The sequence below is a fragment of the Rhinatrema bivittatum genome, chromosome 8, assembly GCF_901001135.1.
Source record: "Rhinatrema bivittatum chromosome 8, aRhiBiv1.1, whole genome shotgun sequence".
NCBI classification, from domain to species: Eukaryota; Metazoa; Chordata; class Amphibia; order Gymnophiona; family Rhinatrematidae; genus Rhinatrema; species Rhinatrema bivittatum.
The window spans coordinates 185,410,894-185,433,486 of record NC_042622.1 but is presented as its reverse complement, the minus strand read 5'-3'; the positions used below and the strand labels follow the sequence as shown (position 1 = coordinate 185,433,486).

Below are 22,593 nucleotides of genomic sequence, written 5' to 3'. Positions count from 1 at the left end.
TAATCCTTTTTTTTTAACTACATGTGAGTGACACATTACCTATGCTTGCTCGAATGACATCCCTGAGGCCCTCTGATGTCTGACTGCCATATCTGCCATATTCTCATGCACAACTGACAGGAGATCAACTGGGCTATATGGCTGCAAAAAATGCCCCATGGTGTCTCAGGCTCCACCATCCTAGATGAGATAGGATCTTGTCCTAATAACACATATAATTGCACCAGTCTGTTGTAAGTTGTGATTGCTGCTTGTTTACTAATGGAAACATCATTGAGAATCAAAGACCCATGCAATGGTTAGGAGTGCGTTGAATAACTGGATACCAGGATAATAGAAATGGAAACAGGATTTGAGATGCAAGACAAATGCATAGCTATTTTGGCTCTTGTAGTATTTAGCTTAACCCAAAGTGGCAGCTCACTGTAGATGAACATTTTTTGGAGTAAACTATTATTTATTTTAAAATGTACACCATTACATGTAAAAAAAAAAATCACAACTTACAACAAATTGGTGCAATTCTCTGTGTTGTTAGAAAAAGATCCTAACTTGTCTAGGATGGTGGAGCTTAGGACACCATGGGGCATTTTCCACAGCCTGTTATCATAAATTCCCTTTCCCATATAGGGGGTCATTTTTCAAAGCGATCGCACGCGAAAAGTCCCTTTTCGCGTGCGAACACTAAAAAGGGGCGGCATCAAGACCGGAACAGGAGGAGTTGGGGCGGCACCCGGGCGGATGCCGCGAAGAAAGCGTAGATAGCGAAAAGGTAAGGAGCCTTTTCACTTCCAATTTCGCACTCAATAGCACCACCTTTTACGATAGCGCTATTGGGTGCGAAAGCCGGCAGCGATCGCAGGCCTGCCCCCCGCTTCGCCCTCTCGCCCCCCTGTACCGCGCGATTCATGACGCTGCAGTAGGTTAGAAAATCTAGGCCATAGTCTGGGAATTTTGTTCTCTAGGGCAGAGATAATTACAGAACCCAAAATTTACTTTCTAGAAGAAAACAGGGAAAGCAGGGGCAGGGTAATGATAGCGACAGCATTCTGACGTCTGGCAGGCTTCTGTGATGTAAAAGAAGGCAACAGTCTCCAGAGAAGGAAATGCTCAATGGCAAGAGGACATGATGTGAACTTGGAAGGAGAGAGGCTCAGGAGAAACGGGAGGAAATACTTCTTCACTGAGAGGGTTGTGGAACTTGTGGATGCCTGGAATAGTTTGCCTCAACATAATAAAGTGACATATCAATAATTCATAACTTTTCGTCTTTATTTTTCCAAGTTACAACAAATATAAAAAAATCTTTTTCACCTAACAAGATGCACTTAGAAAAAATACAGTAACAATATGCAATTTACAAACCACATAAAAGCACACATCCATAAATTGTATGGATGATTGTATTGTATATACCATCTATGCCATACTATCTGGAATAGTTTGCTGGCATAGATAGTAGCAGCCAGTGGGGTGACAGAATTTAAGCACCCTCGGGATGGGTAAAGAGGGAGGAGAAAAACCCCCAAGGCAGAGTAGGGTCTGCACTGTCATATTTAGTAGGGACAACTGGGCAAACTAGGGTAGGCTATAAGATTCTGATTTACTGTGGATTTTAATGGAGAAAAGTGGACTACAAATCCGACCCAGAATAATTGGTAATGAGAAGTTTAAAAAATATGATAGGAGGAAGAGGTTTTTGAGCCATCTTGTCAGCAATATCAGAAGAAACATCCTTTTGAGTATGGGACTGATCATGAATAGTCTATCTGAAAGTGGTTATGCACACAGTTTCCAAAAGGGTCTGAGCATCATCTTGGCTACTGTGTCTGTAGTTTTATATATATTAATCCTTACAGCACATAGTTTAAGTATCCAGCTTATCATTTTAAAATCCTGTTCCTTAACTATTCAAACCAGATGGCCTTTCATTCACTACTGTGAGTTTGCAAATAATAATACAATAGTTAGAGGCAGGGAATGTAAACAGAGTTGGATTTAATAGCCTGTGAAGGTGGCCCACAACATGGTAGACACAGTTCATTTTTCTAGTGAGGTGACATAAATAAGATGGGAGTAAAATAAATTGCCAAACACTGAAAGTTTTTAGTTTTTATTGCAGAAGTTCAAAGAATGGAACCTGAAACAGCATTCATTGGCTTTCCAAATTCATATTACAGCAAGGGCAAACTATTTATCTAACAGTGATGTGATGTGCTGTATATATTCCTTCAATCCTTCATGGTCATTTTCATTACAATCATTGGTCTCTTGTAGGAGGTAATTTTAAAGTGTGTGAAAATATAACATACTATTGTAGTGATTTAAAAAAAAACATTTATGTACGTAAAGTATACTTATGCATGAAAATCCTGTGGACAATTCAATGGCAAACTGTTGTGATGGTTCCCCCAAACGACGGTATATAAAATCAATCAATAAATAAATGACATATACTGTTGCAGTTTTCAAAAGTCCACTTGCACGAGTAAAGTGCATTTACACATAAAGGGGCAGATTTTCGAATTGGCGCGTACGGGGTACATTTGTGCGCGCTTCCCGGCGCGCACAAATGTACACCCGATTTTATAAAATGTACGCGCTGCTGCGCGCATGTTATAAAATCCGGGGTTGGCGCATGCCCCTCCGAGGCCAGTTCCCCCCCTTCCCCTCCCTTCCCCTATCTAACCCACCCTCCAGCCCTATCTAAATCCCCCCCCCCCCCACCTTGTTTTCCATAGTTAGACCTGCCTCTGGCAGGCATAACTTGAACGCGCCAGCCGGCTGCTGGCGCACCATCCCCCAGCACAGCCGCTCTGCTGGAGGCCTCGGACCGTCCCCGGACCAGCGCCCCGCCCCCTTCCTGCCCCCTTCCCGCCCCTTTTTCAAAGCCCCGGGACATATGCGCGTTCCGGGGCTTACACGTGTCGCCGAGCCTATGCAAAATAGGCTTGGCACGCACAGGGACAGGTTTTCAGAGTTACGCACGTAACCCTTTGAAAATCTGTCCCATAAAACCCAATTTTAAGCATGTAAATACTTTTTAAAATCAGGTCCATAATTTTTACATCTTTTTTTTAAATCAATTGCTAATAAATAGCAGTTAACTCAAACTTGTATAAATGGTGAACTTTTGTATGTTGTTTCTAGCAGTGTTCAGCTTATGAAGTTGCAGCAATTCTCAGAAAACATTCATCTTCCGTCTTGCTTACAATGCCCATAGAAGATAAAAGTTATCTGAGAACTTCATAAAGGAGTGAAGGAATCATATTCAGCAGTCATTGGTTATAGCTATGAAGGTCTCTATATTCTAATGCCTGGGAAGACTTTTTGTTTTTAATTATTTTGATCATGTGAGAGTTTGTTTTTTATTCAGTGGAGGTGAGGGTCGGGCTGGCAGCCTGATATTGAAAAATGAAATAAAACATGAATGAAATTTTTTGTTTTTCTTTCACTTTGCTTTCAAAACAAAATGAAACAAAATAGGAAATATTGTTGAGATTTCCTATTTTGGTTCAAATAAAAGCATTGCTTATGCAGCCTATTGGATTAGACTGTTTATCGGTTGTGACAGGAACAACTGATAAAATGGGAATCCTTTTGAGCTCCCAAAATCAAGATACATTTTTTTTTAAGAGTTCATTCAGTTGATTTTTAATGTCAGAACTACAATACCTGAATGTAATCTGCTTTGAAGTGACATGAAAGGCATAATATAAATAAAACATTATTACTTTCAAATGTATTAATGATTGGTGATTTAAATGAACAGGTTGATACTACACTCAAAGGATTAGTGTGTGAGTTTTACTCTATTATACTTTTACAGGGTTTTGTGCAGTTGATGGCAGGTCCAACACATATCAATAACTATATGCTTGATCTCTTATTTCTGTCTGAAATTATTGGCCTTGAGCAATCCGGAATTGAATCTGTGGTCTGGTCTGATCATTCCTTGATCAGTTTCCAACTGAAGGTTTTTAACCCTCAGCCATTACAGAATAAGAAACATTTTATTAAGTTCAGGGGTAAGAAGGACTTTATAGTGGCTAGGTTTTCAGAATAATTCAATCAAAGTATGATTTTGGAGAATAATTCTATAGTTATGTTAGTCAACTCCTGAAACATTACTGTAAAGTTGTCCATTGGGACAAATGCCCCAGAAAAAGAAAGATTAGTGCACTCCCTGCCATGTTATTTAACATTTATATTTTTCTTGTCTGTCAACTTCTTGCTAAACTGGATGTCAGTGTGAAGGACTATATTTGAAAAAGCCCCAGAATACTTTAAGGGACCAGCTCCAGGTATCTGGCCTGGTTCAACTTATTGTGCAGCTCAGAAGGGATTGCTGGCCACAGGGCGTTTCCCTGAGCGGGGGAATAAAAGAGCAGGCCCTGGAGGGAACAAAAAAGCTTTGGAGAGGAGGAAGAAGCAGACAATATGCTGTCTGTTTCATGGCTGTCACTTTGATTTGAAAAGCAGTTGAGGTAAGCAGGTCTCTTTCTGTTTTGGTTTTGTGTAAATTATAAAAGATTTTTTTGTGAAGAAAAGGTCAGAATCCAGACTGCTCTGGCACACTCCTTAAGTCAAGGACCGCTCCCATGGTATCACATATCATATGGTGGTAGCAGTGAGATTTCTGTTCTAAGTGTCAACACATACCAGAAACCCATGCTAAAAAGAAAAAAAAATGTGGTGGGCCTGACTGTAGTGGCAACACGGAAGTTAAGTACAGCAGGCTAAAGAGGCTAGCTCTGCTCAGACAGATAGGAAAGTGTAGTCAGTTAGAGCTGGGCAGGCTAGTTTGTTTTTTTTTCTTCCCTTCCCTGAGACAAAAGAGAGATTTTGTTTTCTTGTGTTCCTGAACAGGAAAATGGCCCTCTAGGAAGCGAGAAGCCTCTGCTCCACCAGAGCATATTAAACCAACATGGAGTGATTACTGCAGGCCCCTACAGAGGGACAACAGCAGCTGCAAACAGTTGTTCAAGCTCGATATCTCCAACAGTAGCACTACAAGAGCAGCTCAATCAGCAACAACTGTTACTGATCCAAATTACATAACTTGGAAAGTTAGTCCCTGGGTCTGAGGGTTGTAACCCAAGCCCCCCTTCTTCACAGTGAAGGGGAACTTCATGTACTGAGTAGCAGAAGGAAATCTAGAGGGGGTGAAACATCTGAGTAACTCTTAGCACCCTGGCCCTACCACCAAAAGTACTGCAACTAACCCACAGTCGCCTCCTAGGGGGCCATCTAGGGGAAGAGAAAACTTGGGAGAAAAGCCCAGCCCAGTTTTATTGGCCTGGCATGACCAGGATTATTGTAAGTCCTGCTCTACATGCCAGCTAACCAAACCTGCTGAGGTTCAAGCAACTCCCCTCATTCCAATGGCCATCATATAAACTTCCTTTGAAAGAATTGCTATGAACTTGGTAGGACCCCTGGAAAGGTCCAGTCATAGAAATAAATATATTTTAGTCATCCTGGATTATGCCACCGGATATCTAGAGACTGCACCCCTGCAGAATATGAAGGCTCAAATGGTTGAAGGTATTACCTAATCAAGGGGCATTCATGTCTAGAATGATGAACCAAGTTTATGCCTTACTGGAAGTAAAAACCCTTCAGCCCTCATTCTAACATCCACAAACCGATGGGCTAGTGAAATGCTTTAACAAAACCCTCAAACATGCTGAGGAAGTTTATTGCAGAAGACAGCAAGAACTGGGACTTCTTGTTGCCCTATATATTGTTTGCAGTCTGAGAAGTTCCCCAAAGCTCAACCAGTTTTTCCCTGTTTGAACTACTATATTGGAAAAGACCAAGGGGACAGGGGCAGCTCAAGGCAATATGCTGCCTGAGATAAGGGATACAATTACACCCCTGCCCCCCCCCCCCAAGGTGTGACACAGGTGAAATCATCAAGAGTGCCAGATGGGGGTGGGTTTTGGTCCCCTCGGGAGTTGATTTGTAATGCTGTGAAAGGATGGGGGAGGGGCAGGAGTCAGGGTTCCTAGAGGAGTGGCAGATACAGATTTAGTGATGATATTTCTAGGATGCTGGCAACACTGCCACACTCCTGGGTACCCTATGACCTGCCTCCCACCATTCCCCATGATCTGCTCCTGGGTATGTGGGAGACTGGTGAATGGTGAATGGTGGGAGTCTGTGTATGCAACACTCTCTTAGGGCTGGTGCAAAGGTATTAGACACTCTAGGTGAACCCTACAACCTTTCTTCTCCCCTTCCCTCCCCTCCCCACACAATTAAAAATTATGCATTTTTTCCATTTTAAAATTTCTTATTAACGCTTCCCCAATCTTAAATGGGAGATTTTATATGGAAAAGGATATTCAAAGTACAATCTTCTGAAGTAAAAATATCACTTCAACATGTATATTATTTTTACATGCACTGCAAAAAAACACTTGGATCCCATATGGTATTAGGGCTGTCAAAGAGCACCGGGTGTGGACTTGGCCCACAGAAAGCCATGAATAAACTAAACTACAATTACAATATAGTAAGCCTTCCATACCGTAACTGCCAGCACTCAAACAGTAACAACCCTACCTCTGAAAAAGCAACACTGCAAATATTACACAAAGCCTTAATCACCAATACACCTCCTATTAGGAAAACAGAACAAGCCAGGTTGTTATAAATCCCTACAGAGAAACTACATGTTAGCAGAATATTTGACCTCGGTCACACATGCAAAACACAGACACAGGGCCAGGATTAGCTTTTTTGCTGCCCTGTACGAACAATTCCTCCCCCCCCCCCCCCCGCCCCCTTGCAATCCATTCATTCATTCTTTGTCCCGGGCCCACCAAAATAAACACCCAACTCCCTTCAGTGATACAAACTTTAAAAACTGACACCCCCCACCCCATTCTACATACACAGTTAAGAGTTATCCATATTTTACATGAAAAAGATCAAAGTACAGTATTCTGAGGTAAAAATATCTTACATTATATTTACATGCACTGCTGTGATGCCAACCAGAAATCCCTGCAAAAAGACATTTGGAACCCATATGGAGTAGGCCTATTGTGATGTGTGTTGGGTGTGGACTTGGCCCTCCGAAAGCCCTAAAACACTAATACTCTTCCTATTGGGAAAATGCCTCATCTCAGTCACACATGCAGAACATAAACAGACCCTCACCAAATACAGAATAGAGCATCCATAAAGCAGAAATACAAATGCGCAGACAAAAACTGAACTGGAAACCGCAAGAAGCCAGACACTCTATGCAATGCAACAATGAGAAAACAGAACCATCACCATTCCTCAAACATCAAACAATAAAATCAAGAAATAAAATAAATACATTATCATAATGCTAAATACATACTAATATTTTAAAAAAGAAGCTGATGAATAAAAGATCAAATAATTAAAAATTCATATACAAGTTTTTTTAAATGCCCCAAACACCAATAAAATATTTCAAAACAGAAGACACATCAAATGACACCTGAAAAATAAAACTAAAAAGGATTTTAAAAATTCATGCTCTATACCTGGGAATGATTTCCAGTCACCCTGATATTGTCATGGATTAGTAGGAGAGGGATGCAGAAACTTTCTCCTCTTTCTCCTCACACACACAAACTCATATACACATACAGTCCCTCTCGAACTCCCAGGCATCTCCAGATCTTCTTTCGTTGGGATCTACCAACAGCATCAGGCCCTTATCTTCATTTCAGCTGCTGGCAGGTTGGAATCCACTTGCAGCACATATTTCTTTCTCTCTCTCTCTATCACTCACACACACACACACACACACACTCAGGCTCTCACTCCTACACACAATCTCTCCACTCACTCTCATACACATACACACTCTACAGGGCCTCAGCCTCTTTCTCACCTCTGGGTCTCCTCTTCGTTGGTCACCACGGGATGGGCTCCGCAGCAGCCCTAATTTTCTCAGGCCACTGCGAGGTGGGATCCACTGTGGCCCTGCTACTGGGTCTTCTCTTCTTGGGTCACCGCAAGGTGGGATCCTCGGTAGCCCTGCCACAAACGCTGCTCCTCTTCTGCATGCGGTCGATGCTCCTCCTCCTTCCTGCTCGCACGGCTCCGGCAACATTCTTCTTCTGGGCCGCACAGGCAGGAAGGAGGAGTAGCACCTGGACGTGACTTTTTCTTTGGGCCGTGTTGGGATGATCTCCACCACAGCCCCGCCAGTATTCCTGCTGTGCGCAGCTGGCACACAACATAAAAGTAACATGCTTCCCTGTTCAGCCACCTGTGGGCATCCCTGTCAGCCATCAGTGCTCCCCCTGCACCCCCTTCCCCCCCCTCAGTACAAAACTGCCTCCTGCTTTTTCTGCCATCGGTGGACACATGTCTTACCCTGCTCTCGACACCGCCCCACCGGATGTGCTGCCCTGTGCAATTGCATAGTTTGCACACGTGGTGGCACCGGACCTGCACAGACTCACAAATACAGAATAAAGAGACCATAAAATATAAATAGAAATGTGCAGACAAAAACTGAACATCATAAAAAGTGAGACTCTGCATTCATTGCAAACATCAAATACAATCAAGAAATATAAAACATCAACCATAGCAATAAAAATGTCAAATCAGCTGATGGATAGAACATCCAATAATTAAAAACACATACAAAAATATTTTTAAAAATGACCAATAAAATATTTCCAAACTGCAGACATATCACATCCAATAATTAAAACTAATAAGGATTGAAAAAAAACAAACCCTGTTCTCCATACCTGGGAATTTTAGATTTCCAGTCACCCTGAGATTGTTGTAGATTGAAGGAGGGCACACAAATTTTAACCTTTTCTCTCTTGCAAAGTCTTACACACATGCCCACGCAGGCATTCTCTCACATACAGGCACTCATATACACACTCACACATACTCACAGGCGCTCTCTCATTCTCAGTCACAGACACTCTCACACAAGCACACACACACACACAGGCAAACTCTCATTCACACACCCACAGGCAATCTCACACATACAAGCACTCTTACTCTCATACACATGCAAGCACTCTCACCCAGAAAAACACTCACTCTCATATACATACAAACACATGCACATTATCACTCTCAGACAGACACACACAGATGCACACTCTCACTCTCATGCACACAGACACAAGCACATTCTCACTCTCACACACAGACATACACTTCTTCGCGTCAGGGAAATGCCAGCAGGCTGACAGGGCTTCTGCTTCTGTGGGGCCCTTTCTATTGCTGTCAGGGAGTCTGCACTCTGTCAGCACATCATTTGTGTATCCACTGTAGCACCTTCCTAATGCTGGCAGGGAGTGAGCACCCTACCAACACGTCATTGGTTAATGCTGCTGTGAGGCCTTCCTATTGCTAGTGGGCATCCCAGCAGCACATCGTTCTGTGAAACCCCGCTGGCTTTAGAATTTGAAAGGCAAAGTAAGGTGGCTGTCGCAGCAGGTTATTTTTTGTGGGGGAGGGGGAACACTTACCGCTGCTCCCAAAATGTTGCCACTTGAAGCGGCCCCCTGCCTCAGAACTGCTCCTGCAAGGGGGATCCTAGATGTAGTCTGGGAGAACTGGGAGGAGGAACCAACCTCAGGACAGAACCTGGTTGACAATATAATCCAGATGCAGGAATGGTTAAGAAGGGTGGGAGAAGCTGCATGCCTGTATCTAGAGAAGGCCTAAACTACCGAAGCCTGGGATCATAATCAGTCTGCCGTTCAGCAGGTCTTCCAGCCCAGAGACCATATCCCTGGTACTGTTACCATCTTCAAAAAGTAAATTATTATGCCACTGGCAAGGCCGTTTATGAGACAGTAGAGAAGATAGGTTCCATGGACTAAAAGGCAGCCCAATTGTTCAAAAGTAAGATGGCCCAGATCTTTCATGTGAACTTCCTAAAGGAGTATTTATAATGCTTCAACTGGAAAATAAAAGACAGGAAATAGTTATTTTACTGAGCCTGAAGTAGGTTCAGATTGTCCAAAGACCTTTTTTAGAATAGTGAAAGACACTTAAATCAATTTCTCAGACAGGCATGAGTAGTGATCCTCCTCATCTTTTTCTGATTATTTTGTTTCCCTGAGGCAATACGGGAGGAATAAAAAATTTGAAATGAAGCTCTTGGTAGGAGAGATCTTACTCTGGCTGAGAACCCTTTCCCCTGGAGTTTTATATAATGTATGGATTCTTTTGATCTTTTGACATCAGAGATGCTAAAATCTATCATGGCTACTTCTATGCCTAGTGGGAACCCGCATGACCCATGTCCTGCCTGGCTAATAAAAGGATGTGGGGAGGAAGTAGTTGATACCCTAAGGCTTATAATTTAATGACATTTTTTAAGAAGCTATTTTTCCCAGGATCTTGAAGGAAGCAGTAATTCGCCCTATACTAAAGAAACCTAATCTTGACCTTACTGCCCTTGTAAACTCTAGTCTATATCAAACTTGCCTTTTGTAGATAAGTTTATTGAAAAGACTATAGCTAGGCAACTTGCCAGTTTGATTGAGGAAACAGATACTTTAAATACTTATCAAGTGGGCTTTTGGTCATATTCCAATACTGAGAATTTTTTGGTGATTCTCATGGATGCACTTAGGATGAGCATGGATATAGAATCAGATTCCCCTGTAGTCCTCTTAGCCTTTCAGTCTCTTTTGACAAGACTGAGGTATTCTGGATTAAGAATGTTTTTGTTGATTTATCACTGCCATTAGTGCTTTTTGATAATGAAATACTGCCCATTAAAACTGAGGTTATGAAGTGGTTTGTGAGTCAGGATTCAATATGTAGGCTCAAACTGATAGCATAGTTATATCAACCTTTTTTCATCTATTTGCCATCAGAATTTGAGGCCACACTTTTCTCAGAACCATCCAGGGTTTAATTTGTGGGGGAGCAACCTGGGTCGCAGTTCTACCACTTATTTTCAGGCTTAAGAGGCAGAACAGCGAGGGTGTTCTTCTCCAGCCACTACTCTCTGGCAACCTGCAGGGAAGAGGAGAAGAGAAGGTGAGCCTGGAGCACACAGAGAAGAAAAGTCACTCTGCTTCCTAATTCAGCCCCTCCCCTCTTGTTCCCCCTCTCATTTATTGCAAGGAACAGATGAGGAAGGGGGGATACTGAAGCAGATTCAAAAAAGGGTTTGAATTAGCACAAGATTGAAAGTTGTGAGCAATAGTGCCAATTGGCAAGGCTTCAAGCATGGCCTTGATGAATGGCACTACTACTCACAACTTTCAAAGTTGTGCCTATTCAACCCCTTTTTGTGTCTATTACCGAGGGCTTGATTTCTGGCAGAAACGATGTTCTGCTGCCTTTTTCTGAGACCCAAGAAAGCAGAGCAGAGTCAGCAGTATATCAGCTCTGGCTCCCCTGATAAAACGGGACAGAGCCCGTAGTTGCAGGGATCATTTATGGCTCCCCCAGCCCTTGGAGGAAGCAGAGAAGAACAGAGAGTGTTGGAGCTGCTTAGCCTGAGACAAGGACAGTCACATGGCTTTCATTTGGGTATTTGTTTGTGTGTGTGAGACAGATCACACCTGACCCTGGCCCTGGCCTCTCACCATCCCTCCACAGTGCCACATTCTTTTTGTCTACAAATTAAGCCCTGGAACCATCTAACCTCAGTTATTCAAGCATTGGTAATTGGATGTTTAGATATTTTTCTAAAGGCCCATATATAAGGCACTGCAAAATACTAAATCAATTAAACCTGCTTCAACTGGTGCAAAACACTACTGTCTGCATAATGATGAAGTTGAAGCTTCATCATCATATTACTCCAACTCTTGAGAGCTCACATTGACTCCCAGTTTCTTTTAGGATCAAGTTTAAGGTAGTGACATTTATTTATTTATCTATTTATTTATTCATTCACTCATTCCAAATTATTTATTGAGTTTACAAATTACAAAGTTAGAAAAAATAAAGTTTGTAGAAACATTCTGAGGGATATAATTCTGAAACAAATATAATAGAAATCTAATATACAATAAAGTAAAATACAAGTAATCCCCGCTTAACAACTAACCCAGAAATAACTAGAGGAGCCATCAGTAATAACAAGAGAAATAGGTAATTACAAAGAAATCACTAATAGCATGATAAAGTTCCCGTTAATTAAACTACTATGGGCCTGAAATTGAGCACTGGCCAGTTAAGTAATTTAGCAGGATGTGACTTATCCAGCTAAGTTACAAGGGATATTCAGCGGCATGGATATTATGCTGAAGAACCACGTATATCTCGCTACTTAGCTCTATGGCTGATTTAACTTATATGATTGACTTAACTGGATAACAGCAAATATCGCTAAGTTAATCAGATAAGTAGCGCTGCCCTGATCCACCCACTGCCTGCCCACAAATTGACCGGCTAAAAGATAGCCAGATAAGTGACTTATCTGGCTATCTAGCGGCTGCTGATTTTCGGTGGACTACTAGATAGCCGATTAAGTATTAGTTAACCAGCTATTGAGTGCTGAGCATGCTTCCAATATCAGGCCCATCGTATCTCTGGCTATCTCAGGTTGGGATTCAGTAATTACATTCCTGGAAACCATAAAAGAGCGTAGCTGCTCTGCGGCAAAAAAGACATAGCAATCTCGGTTATACCTGATGATACATTTACGGGGTATCATAATAAAAAAGAGGCCCCCGATGCAAGAACGTTGGATCTCATGGCAAAAAAATCTTCCTCCTTTCCTGGATGGCTGTGGCTAAATCAGGAAATATTCTCACAGCCTACCCTAAAAAAAAATTAACATTCAAATTTCAAAAATACAACTTGATAACATTGCTTAAATCTAATTCTGAAACAAAAGAAACCAATGAAGTTTAAATGCTCAGAAACTTTCACATTAGAACTTTCAAGAAAATTAGTCAAGTTTGATATTTCAAAAGAAACAAAAGGATTCTGAGGCAGCCATAGATTAGAAGGAAGGAAATACACATTATTAAATGCAGGAATAGTCTCTTCTGACATATGTATGTAAAGTTTCAATGGCATATTTTTTAAGTGACATACGAAGAGGCTTGCTGACCACCCTAGGAAAGTTAAGCAAACGTAGACATGATTTTCCAGATAGTATGTCTGGAAGGGGATCCCCGCTCTTGCACCATGGTGGAATTAAGGGACCAATGGTCTTGCAATTCACTTTCCAACTAATTCTGTTGCTTTGTTCATTTAATTGTTCCCCCATGATTTTGAGAATTGCCTTCAAGCTTTTGTGACAATGAAGCAATTTCAGAAGAGCAGTCAGCTAATAGATTCCCATGAGCGGACATTAAATCTCACAAAGAATCAAGCTTCACCACCATAGGTTTAGGAGTCCCGGCTATGGAGGAGGGGGGGTTCACAGTCATTTCACTCTGCAAAAGAGCTGATATATAGGCAGCAGAGACAGCACCAACCTTATTCATTGTTACAGCAAAGGAAGGCTGAAATTCACCCCTCAAATCATGCTCCAATTCCTCCGGGGCACCAAATATTCCCCAAATGACGACAAGACCTGGGCTCCCTCCAGCGTGAAAATGCTATTGACGTACTCTTCAGATGCTGCAGACAACCCTCTCGAGTCAGCATGTCACTCTGATGGTTGGAGATCAAGGGGACTTAATGATGTTTCACCCAGTGAGTCAAGCACTCCCTCGACTGACACCGCAATAGGATCTCTACCGTCTCCTGAAACTACAGGAATCCTGAGGGAAAGACACATACTTTCCCTTTCCTTTTAGATGGCTCATTACCCTTATTTATAATGTATTGCTTAAAGACAAGTTCTGAATATCTGAAGGACAACCTGGAATGGCATTCTTCATGAAGAGCGTTATATACATCTTAAGATGCCTTTCTTTTTGGAGGTTAAATATGCAGCAGCCAGGCTCAGAGCCTTTTTTTGTTTGGGACTGGCCCTATGGAATATTGCTCCAAGGAATTTAAGGTTTGTCAATGATCACCTGATGTCTCAGAAGCCTTGTAAAACTTGGCTTTTTACCAATTGTTACTGGTCTTCCTGACTACTGTATTGTCTGTTCAATGACTCTTTGTATACTTAATTATACTATATTGTACTAGTCCTAGCTTGACTCTATCGGTACCATCAAACTAGGGTGAGAGAACATAATACAAAACATAATACAAAATTTTATCTTTTGGAGACTTTCCTCACTCCAAATGATGTCAAATCTTCACCAAGGTGTACTGTACTGTTCGTACGTCTCATTGTAAATGCAAAACTGGCCCCTAAACTACCACTAACACCTCACCTCACCTCAACATATCAGGGAGCCTTCCTATAGAGATATAAATACTTAACTACTAAAAGAGCCTTGTAGGTAGGTTTGTTCTCCCTCCCTCTCTCTCTCAACCCACCCCTTTTTGATAACCAATGCGTTAATAACTTTTTTTGATGAATGATGAGGTTAAAATCTTAAATTTAGGGAAAATTTCCGCAGAAAACGTAGGTACTTAAATTTGGCTAAAAATCCTATCTACGTTTAGGCACTGAGCATTTCTTGAAAATTGCTCCCATGTAACCATATATTTGACACAAGACCTCTTTGCTACGGTGCCGAGAAAAACAATGTAGATTAATGAATTCAGTTAAACTGCCAAGTGTTGGCTTGTGACTTGGCTGCAAATGTTTTTACTAGATGAACTGTGTTTACTAAGCAGCTTGGAAAATGTTTGCTAGAGAAGATAGTGATGGAATGCAGCTGTATTTTGCAGTGCTCACATAGATGCAGGGAACTCCTGGACTGGTACATTTTACTGGTCACTTGAGTGTTGGCCTACTGTTTGCACAAGGAAGGAAACAAATACTTACCTGGATAGAGAGTGGTGTCCTGCAGAAGGGCAAGCTTGTATGGCTGACAAGTGGAAGATATCCTTAGCAAAAACAGTATAAATGGAAACAACCAGACAGACTGGGTGGGCCCGTTAGCCCCCATCTGCTATCATCTAGTATGTTACCATTTGTTGTGGGGTTTTTTTATACTGTCGTCCCAAATATGAGCCAGGAAGAAGATCACAGAGAATTAAAGTGAACGGTGAAATATTTAAGAGTCTTGCAGTCATAATACATATGTATTGTCTTTTCATAGTGTTTGTAAAAAATAAAATAAATAAAAATAAAAAAGTGTATACATATTATTTATATACAGTCTTTAGCGTTTTACATTGTGCAAAGCAAGACAATCCATTAATAGGGATGGGTGAAATTTAAAAACAAAATTCTGTTGCTTAACACAAATTCAAATCTAAGTGATATCAGAATTTGGTTCTTAAAATTTCTGTCTTATGAGGAATTCTGACAAATCCCTGTTTTCTGAGACCACCAAATGCTGATAAATATGGTTTGGTAAAATTGGCTGAAAAGAAAAGAAAATAAAGGAGAGAACTGGTCTTTGCATGTTTACTAAAGCTTATAGCATGACTTTCAGTGGCCAAAGAAGAATTATTTTCCCATCTTGTTTCCATGCCAAAGAACTTAGTCATGGGGGATCATAGTTTGAAAAGGTGGTCTCCTCCTAGTTTTCAAAGTCATAGGGCTGGCCCAGTGGCAGTGCTGTGTGCACTGCCATGAGAAGAGACCTAGGCTTGATTCCCTGCTCAGCTCTTCTGCTCCCTGCCCTGGTGGGGGCTGGGTATGCTGCAGAGACAGCACTCACAGTCTCTAGGGATGGGGGTTGGGCAAGGAGTCCTAGTCATTTCTCAGTAGATTGAGGGCCTATGTTTGCAGGGGTCTGGACAGAGCCCTGGTGCATGGATCCCACCTTGAAGGTTTGGCTGGGTGAGTTGCAATGGGAATATAACACAGGGACACCCAAAGGAGCAGAAAGAGACTGCTAGTCCATCCCCACAAAAGGCAATCGCACCACAAGTTGAAACATAAGGAGATTAAGTGATTTTCACAGGTGATGGAGAGAGAAATCTCAGCACTGCCTTCAGCTGTGACATTCCTTTGCTCAACCTACAACACTACGGCTTTCTTCTGTACTTCTTTCTGTTATTGCTTCCTTTTCCGCTTGCCAGCACCATGTTATAAAATGATGGGGTGGGGGGTGGAGAGGACGGCCCAGTGACTCAGTGGAAGTGCTGCATACTCTCATGTGGAAAGACTTGGAGTAGATTCCTGGGTCAGATTTTCCTCTCCCTGGGTCAACCAGGGCTGGGAGTGCCACAGAGGCACTTTTCATAGTTGTAGGGGCGGGGGGCAGAGGGAGTCATGAACATCAGCCCAGGGTGGCACCTAACGGATGATTGCAGGGTTCCAGAAAGAGTCCTGGTGCATAGGCCCAGCACTTGCAGTTGCAGTGACCGGGCTATAAAGTGATTTGAGAGGGGAGTATAAAATAGATGAAAAATCCCCCAAGAAGCTGCAAAAGAAGGCTCATAATGCCAAATCCCAGCCCTGGTTCCAATTAAGCTGGAAGCCCAAAGGAGCAAAAGGGAATTGCTGCCTCCCTCCCATCAAAAAAACAAATGATGAAAGGGACACATTCCTGTCGCAAAATGAGTGTGACAAGCAGACACTTCAAAACCCCACTCTCGTAAGCCTGGATGAAAAGTGACAAAGGGCGAATATCTTGAAGAAAGTCTGAATTTATTTATTTAAAAAAAAAAAAACCCAAAAAAAACAAAACCCCTCAAAACTTGAAAATTCTCCAAATACTCTGGCTGTTGCAATAAAATCTGCATGGCTTGCTTTCATGCGATATTGTGATAAGGGCGTCTCAGATGGAAGCCAGGTTGCCTCTGCATTAGCCAACTCTTATTGGGCCCAGCTGTATTCCTAACTAAGGCTTCTGGACTTTTATTTAATGTTGTTTTTTATGTGTTTGTTTAGGTGGGTTTTTCTCTTTGAGAAAGGCTATCAGACTGTAGATGATATTATAAGTTCTGTCTCGGTGAAACTGAAAGGTATCGCTCTCACTAACATCAGTGGCATGGATCCAGAGATCTGGGATGCAGCTGACTACGTCTTCCCACCACAGGTAACAGGAGGACAGTTTCTTCTTTCTTGTTTATTTAATCGTACATACATTATTATGATGACTGGGGAGGGTTATTATGAATAGGAATTTGGGGCCGACTTGGTGGTTTAGCCACGGTCCACGGTTTTATCCCTGAGTCAGATCTTCTGCACCCTGGGTCAGATGGGGCTGGGGATGCTGCAAAAGCCGAATTCACACCCCCTCAGCGGTTGTCTGGAATCAAATCAGAAAGGACATCACCTGGTAGCCAGATGGCTCCAATACTTCAGGGTTGTCACTGCAATAAGAACAATCAGGCCGATTCAGTACGGTGCGCTCAGGCCAAGCGCACCGTTAGCCCCCGTTTGGACGTGCGTTTTCGACATGCTATTATTACCCCTTATTATTACAGTAAGGGGTAATAGTGCGTGGGAAAATGCGCATCCAACCCCCCTGAAACCAATAGCATGCTCAACATGCAAATGCATTTTGATGAGCCTATTAGTCCCGCTCGATTCAGAAAGTAAAATGTGCAGCCAAGCCACACATTTCACTCTCAGAAATTAACTCCTGTACCAAAGGCAGGAGTTAATTTTGGCCGGCACCTGGAAAGTGTACAGAAAAGCAGAAAAAACTGCTTTTCTGTACACCCTCCAACTTAATATCATAGCGATATTAAGTCGGAGGCCCCAAAAATAAAAAAAAATAAAAAATCTGCCCGCAGGTTGGAAAACGGACGCTCAATTTTGCCGGCGTCCATGTTCCGAACCCATAGCTGTCAGCGGGTTCGACAACCGACACCAGTAAAATTAAGCGTCAGCTGTCAAACCTGCTGACAGCCACCGCTTCTGCCAATAAGGAGGCGCTAGGGACGCGCTAGTGTCCCTAGGGCCTCCTTATTAACGCGGGCCCTTATTTGCATACTGAATCGCGCGCCCAGGAGTGGCCTGGGTGCGCATTGGGAGAGCGGGCGCTTGCCTTGGAGCACCGGCTTTCCCGCGCAGTTTACTGAATCGGCCTGAATGAGAGGGAGGGTCTATTAAATTAGGGGGCAAATCCCCAGGTAGTTATGAACAAAGGCTCATGGCACCAGAATCCCAGTACTGGTTCCAGCTTACCTGGAAGTAAAAGGAGACAGAGGAACAACTGGGCCAATACATTTCAAAAAGGGATACTACCTTTACCTTGAAATTAAATAAAGCTAATTTTTATGGATGTTGCTCCAGGTACTCGCTCTCTGAGCTTTTCTTTAAACTGTAGATGATGAGGGTATCTTGGATGGTAAAATGAGCCAAACGGTTGCTGGGGAAAGTGCACTACGGAAGTGTTTCAATGCATTTGGGTAGCTAAGGTTAGAACAAATGATTTGCAGAAGTGAAAGAAGAGAAGTTCTAACTTGCTTTCCTGCCTGCAAGTAGAGGTTGGTCGTATTACTGCAGTGAATGATATGATTATTACTGTAGACAACATGAGTCTGAAACCAGTTTCAGATCCATTCAGTGAGCAAAGTTAAATTTCATTTCATTTTCTTCCATTTATGAATCGCTTTCTAGATAAAATCACCCAAAGCAATGTACAAACAAAACATATACATATATAATGTAAAACAGATCACATGTATAGTAAAATAAAAGCAAAGAACAGGAACAAGTAAAACTAAAGCATTTAAAACAAAAAGACTGAGTCCTACTTTCTTCTCTGTGCACAGGGAGACAGCTCGTTCGTAGTGATGACTAACTTTATTGTAACCCCAAATCAGATGCTGGGAAACTGTGCTGAGGTAAGTACAACAAACTTTCATTTTACTTCTTGCTATGGGCCAGATGAGCTGTTTCCCCCTAGAGCAAAACTGAGAAAAACCTTAAGTGGAACTGGTATTTCCTTACATTTTGAGGCCAATGTATCAAGCTACTCTAATATTAACTGTATGTTAATTACTTTGTGTTAATGGGCCATGTTAAATGACATACAAGAGTTATGTATTCATTTACCAGTGTTAAAGATAGCAGGGAATGAGGATATTATGGCAAACAACACTTCCCCAAGTTGTGGCTGTTTTAGGTGTTAAAGGGTCTGTGTTTCCTTTAGTGCATTTTAAACATATTAGATTTCTATGCACTGATATGTAATGAGCTGTTTTGCATAATGTTACATCTCTGTCTCATTAGCATCTGTTTTTGCATTAAAACTCATGAGCTAATTAATACATATTAAAATCTCCATTAACGCATGTAAACTAGATTGTATTAAAAGCACTGTTAGCCCACACACATTAATGCTTGTGAAAGCATTAGCAGACTCTAGTTTGTGTGTTATGCCTCCTTTCTTTTTCCTTTTGTATCATTCCTACCCCAGTGGTGTTCTCCCCTTATTAGCAACCGTAGCTACAAGATCCCAAAGTTATTTGTCAGAGAACACTGAAAGAGTGTAGTGTTTTCCTGTCCTGCTCATCCCATCTCTTCTCTCCCTGTCCCTAGTTCAGTTTAAGGGAAGAGATTCCACAAGCCTATCTATGGATATTTCAATTCTCAACAGATTGGAAATGTTTGGGTTGAAATCTCCAAACTAAGAAAGTGGAGAGAGAAACTGACTGACTTCCAAAATGAAAATTCTGCAGGGCAAGATTTGGATTCCTGGAGACTTTTGGTATCCAAAAGGTTAAATTATTTCTTACCTGATAATTTTCTTTCTTCTAAAGAAGGCAAGCCAGTCCACACCGATGGATTATACACGCCTACCAGCAGATGGAGTTAAAGAAAACTGCTCGTTGACATCATCAATTATATAACCCTACCCTGACATCAGCTAGCCAGTATCTCTAGAAAAGCCAAACTGTAAACAAATTGTTTATACTTGAACCACCACTATTAACAGCCAACAACTCGTTACTTCCAGCCAACTCAGAAGTACTGAGCTCAGTAACAAATTTAACATTTTAGGGGCTGGTTCTTCACTTATCAGTCCTTCAGATGACTCAGAACAAACAAAACTCTGTATCCTCTGAATAAGAGACAAACTGAAACTAAAATCAAGTAGGCAGCCCAGGGCGGGATTGTGGATTGGCCTGTCTTCCTTAAAGGAAAGAAAATTATCAAGTAAAAAGTAATTTCATCCTTCCTTTGCACTCTGGCAGGTCAATCCATACCAGTGGGATGTACCAGAGCTACTCCCGAAATGGGTGGGAAGCTGCCAGCGCTCCCGTCAACAACGCCAGAGCAAAGGCTGTGGCCTCTTGAGCCTTAACATCCAAGTGGTAATCCTTGAAGAAAGTATGCAAGGAGGCTCTAGGCTGCAGCCCTACTGCATGTACTTGTGCGCAGGAAAAAAATTCTTGCCACAGCCTAAGCACTAATCACCCACCACGCGGCCAACCGACAGGACGTGCAACACGGGACCTAGGAGCGAACACTGCCCTAACTACCAACCCATGCCTCCAGCATGCCGCTGGTCTCTACTGTCCACTAACTCACTGGAGGTATGGTGGGGGTGGGATTTAGCACTAAGGGAGAGAAATGACCCTGGTAGGGACGAGGTATCCCTATCACCTTCCCTCCTTTCTTTTACTTGAACTCAGCCCTCCCTGACTGAAAGCACAATTGGGCCAGCAGCTACAGGGGAAGAGGGCTCAAGTCTTCACCCCTGAGCTCCCCATTGTCCTCAGACAATCTTTCTTTTTAGAGCCTGAATCTGGCCAGGCATTGAGACTCAAGTGAGGGAGGGACCAGCCGGTATCACTTTAGGAGCTCAACCTCTTCTTTTTTCCTTCTTTTCTTCTACTTCTTCTTTTTTTAACATGGGCAATCCCCACTAGGGAGATGCATGTCCATCATCTGCTGGAGAGAGAGAATATGTGCAGGCTGATGTCGGGGCAGGGTTATATGTCAGTGACATCAACGAGTCAGATTTTGCCATCTCCATCTGCTGGTATGAGTGCATAACCCGCTGGTGTGGATTTGGCTTGCCTGAGTGTAGAGGAAACTAAATTTAACTTCTGAAAGCAGCATTGAGCTCCAGTGGCTGGTGATCTGAAGGAGAGTGTCTGCACAGAGAACCTAGGCCCCCCCAGTTTGCTATGATTTGTAAGTGTTCATTAGGAATGTTTACATAAGTTGTTAAGGAATCTTGATATGCTTTTATTAGTTTATTTTAGCAATGCTTTTGTATACTGGATTTTTATTGTGAATGTCTTTTATGTGAGCTGTTTAGGGATTTTAGGCAGGTTATAAATAAAGAAACCAGAAGAAACCATGATTTCACAGAGATGGCAGCCAGAATAATCTGCTCTCAAACACTTTGCTGTAAAATCTGACAACATGAATGTGTGTATGAGAGAGAGAGAAAGCATCTGAGTATGCCAAGTCATGCTATAGTATTATGCAAATAAAACTGAATCCTGAAAATCAGACTGGGGGATTTTATTTATTAAAAAAAAATTATTATAGTTGCGCCGGAGGTGGACCCTTGGGCTGAGGTGGGGTTGACGCTACCCATAGAAGGGATCCTACGGGTCCCCACCATTGGCAGACGGAGTGGGCTGATGGACGGAGGCTGGCTGGAGCTTCACCAATACCAGCCCTTGTTCCCCACGGGTTGAGCCTTTGGGTACCAGGGCCGGCTGGGCTTAGGTGGGCCTCCGCATGTTGTTGTCGATGGAAGGGTAAAGTGGTCAGCCCAGAGTCAGCAACAACAAAGCTGAGAAGTCTGTACTGGACGAGGCGGAGTCCTGGAGACCCGGGCGCCAATAGAACCAAAGTCAGACAGAGGGCGCCTGAGCAAGAACAGGCCGAAGCCTGAATAGGCCAAGTCCAGGACGTAGACTGTAGAGGCGTCTTAGAGCAAGCTGGATTCAGGGGTGGTGACAAGGCAAGGCTGAAGTCTGAGCTAGGAGAAGATCAGTAGCGTTGTCAGGCAAAGCAGAGGTCATATCCAGGAGAAGATCAATGACGTGGTCAGACGAAGCAGAGGTCGGGTCCAGGAGAAATCAATCCGAAGGACGGCAAGGAATCAGGAACGTAGGAAAATCTCCAGGAGGCAACAAAGTACACGACCAGCATGAAGACCTATTGCAAAGACGACTATCAGGAGCTGAGTCCGGCCTTATATACTGGAGCTTCAGAGATGTCATCATCCGGGGCCACGGCTAAGTTCCCGCCGCGGGCCCTTCATAAGCAGAAGTGATGCGCACGCCTAGGGATGAGCGTGGCACTGAACAGCGGCGTCTCTCCATGGGCCATGCGGAGAGGCCCGTCGTGGAGCACAGAGGCCTGTTGCAGTAGCTGGAGCACCGGGGGTGGCCCGAGGACGGAGCTGGCAGCCCACCGCCGCCAGAGACGTGGAACTAGACGCTGGATTTGGCAATGGAAGGTGAGAGGGCCGGGCTGCGGGCTACAGAGAATGCCCACTCCCTGACTTCCCCTAGGTGGGCATGGTGTATTGTGGGGACTTCTATTAATCTTTTATTTGCCAATCGTAGAGTGCGTTGGGGAACATATACCCCTAACGCTTCTCCAAGCCATAAGGCATCAATGCTAATGATTTTGCAAATTATCCAAAGAACCTTGTATTGGATCCAAAAGCTCACTGGGAGCCAATGAAATTG

At 42.8% G+C, this 22,593-nt stretch overlaps 1 protein-coding gene across 3 annotated transcripts in view; it reads left to right on the top strand.

Moving 5' to 3' along the window:
- P2RX1 (purinergic receptor P2X 1) overlaps positions 1–22,593 on the top strand; it is a 99,924-nt gene that overhangs the window by 9,620 nt on the left and 67,711 nt on the right. For all 3 annotated transcript variants that reach the window (XM_029612058.1, XM_029612059.1, XM_029612057.1), the window contains exons 2-3: positions 16,868–17,015; positions 18,703–18,774. In XM_029612058.1, the coding sequence (XP_029467918.1) occupies positions 16,868–17,015; positions 18,703–18,774 (220 nt within the window). The remainder of the gene's footprint in view (positions 1–16,867; positions 17,016–18,702; positions 18,775–22,593) is intronic.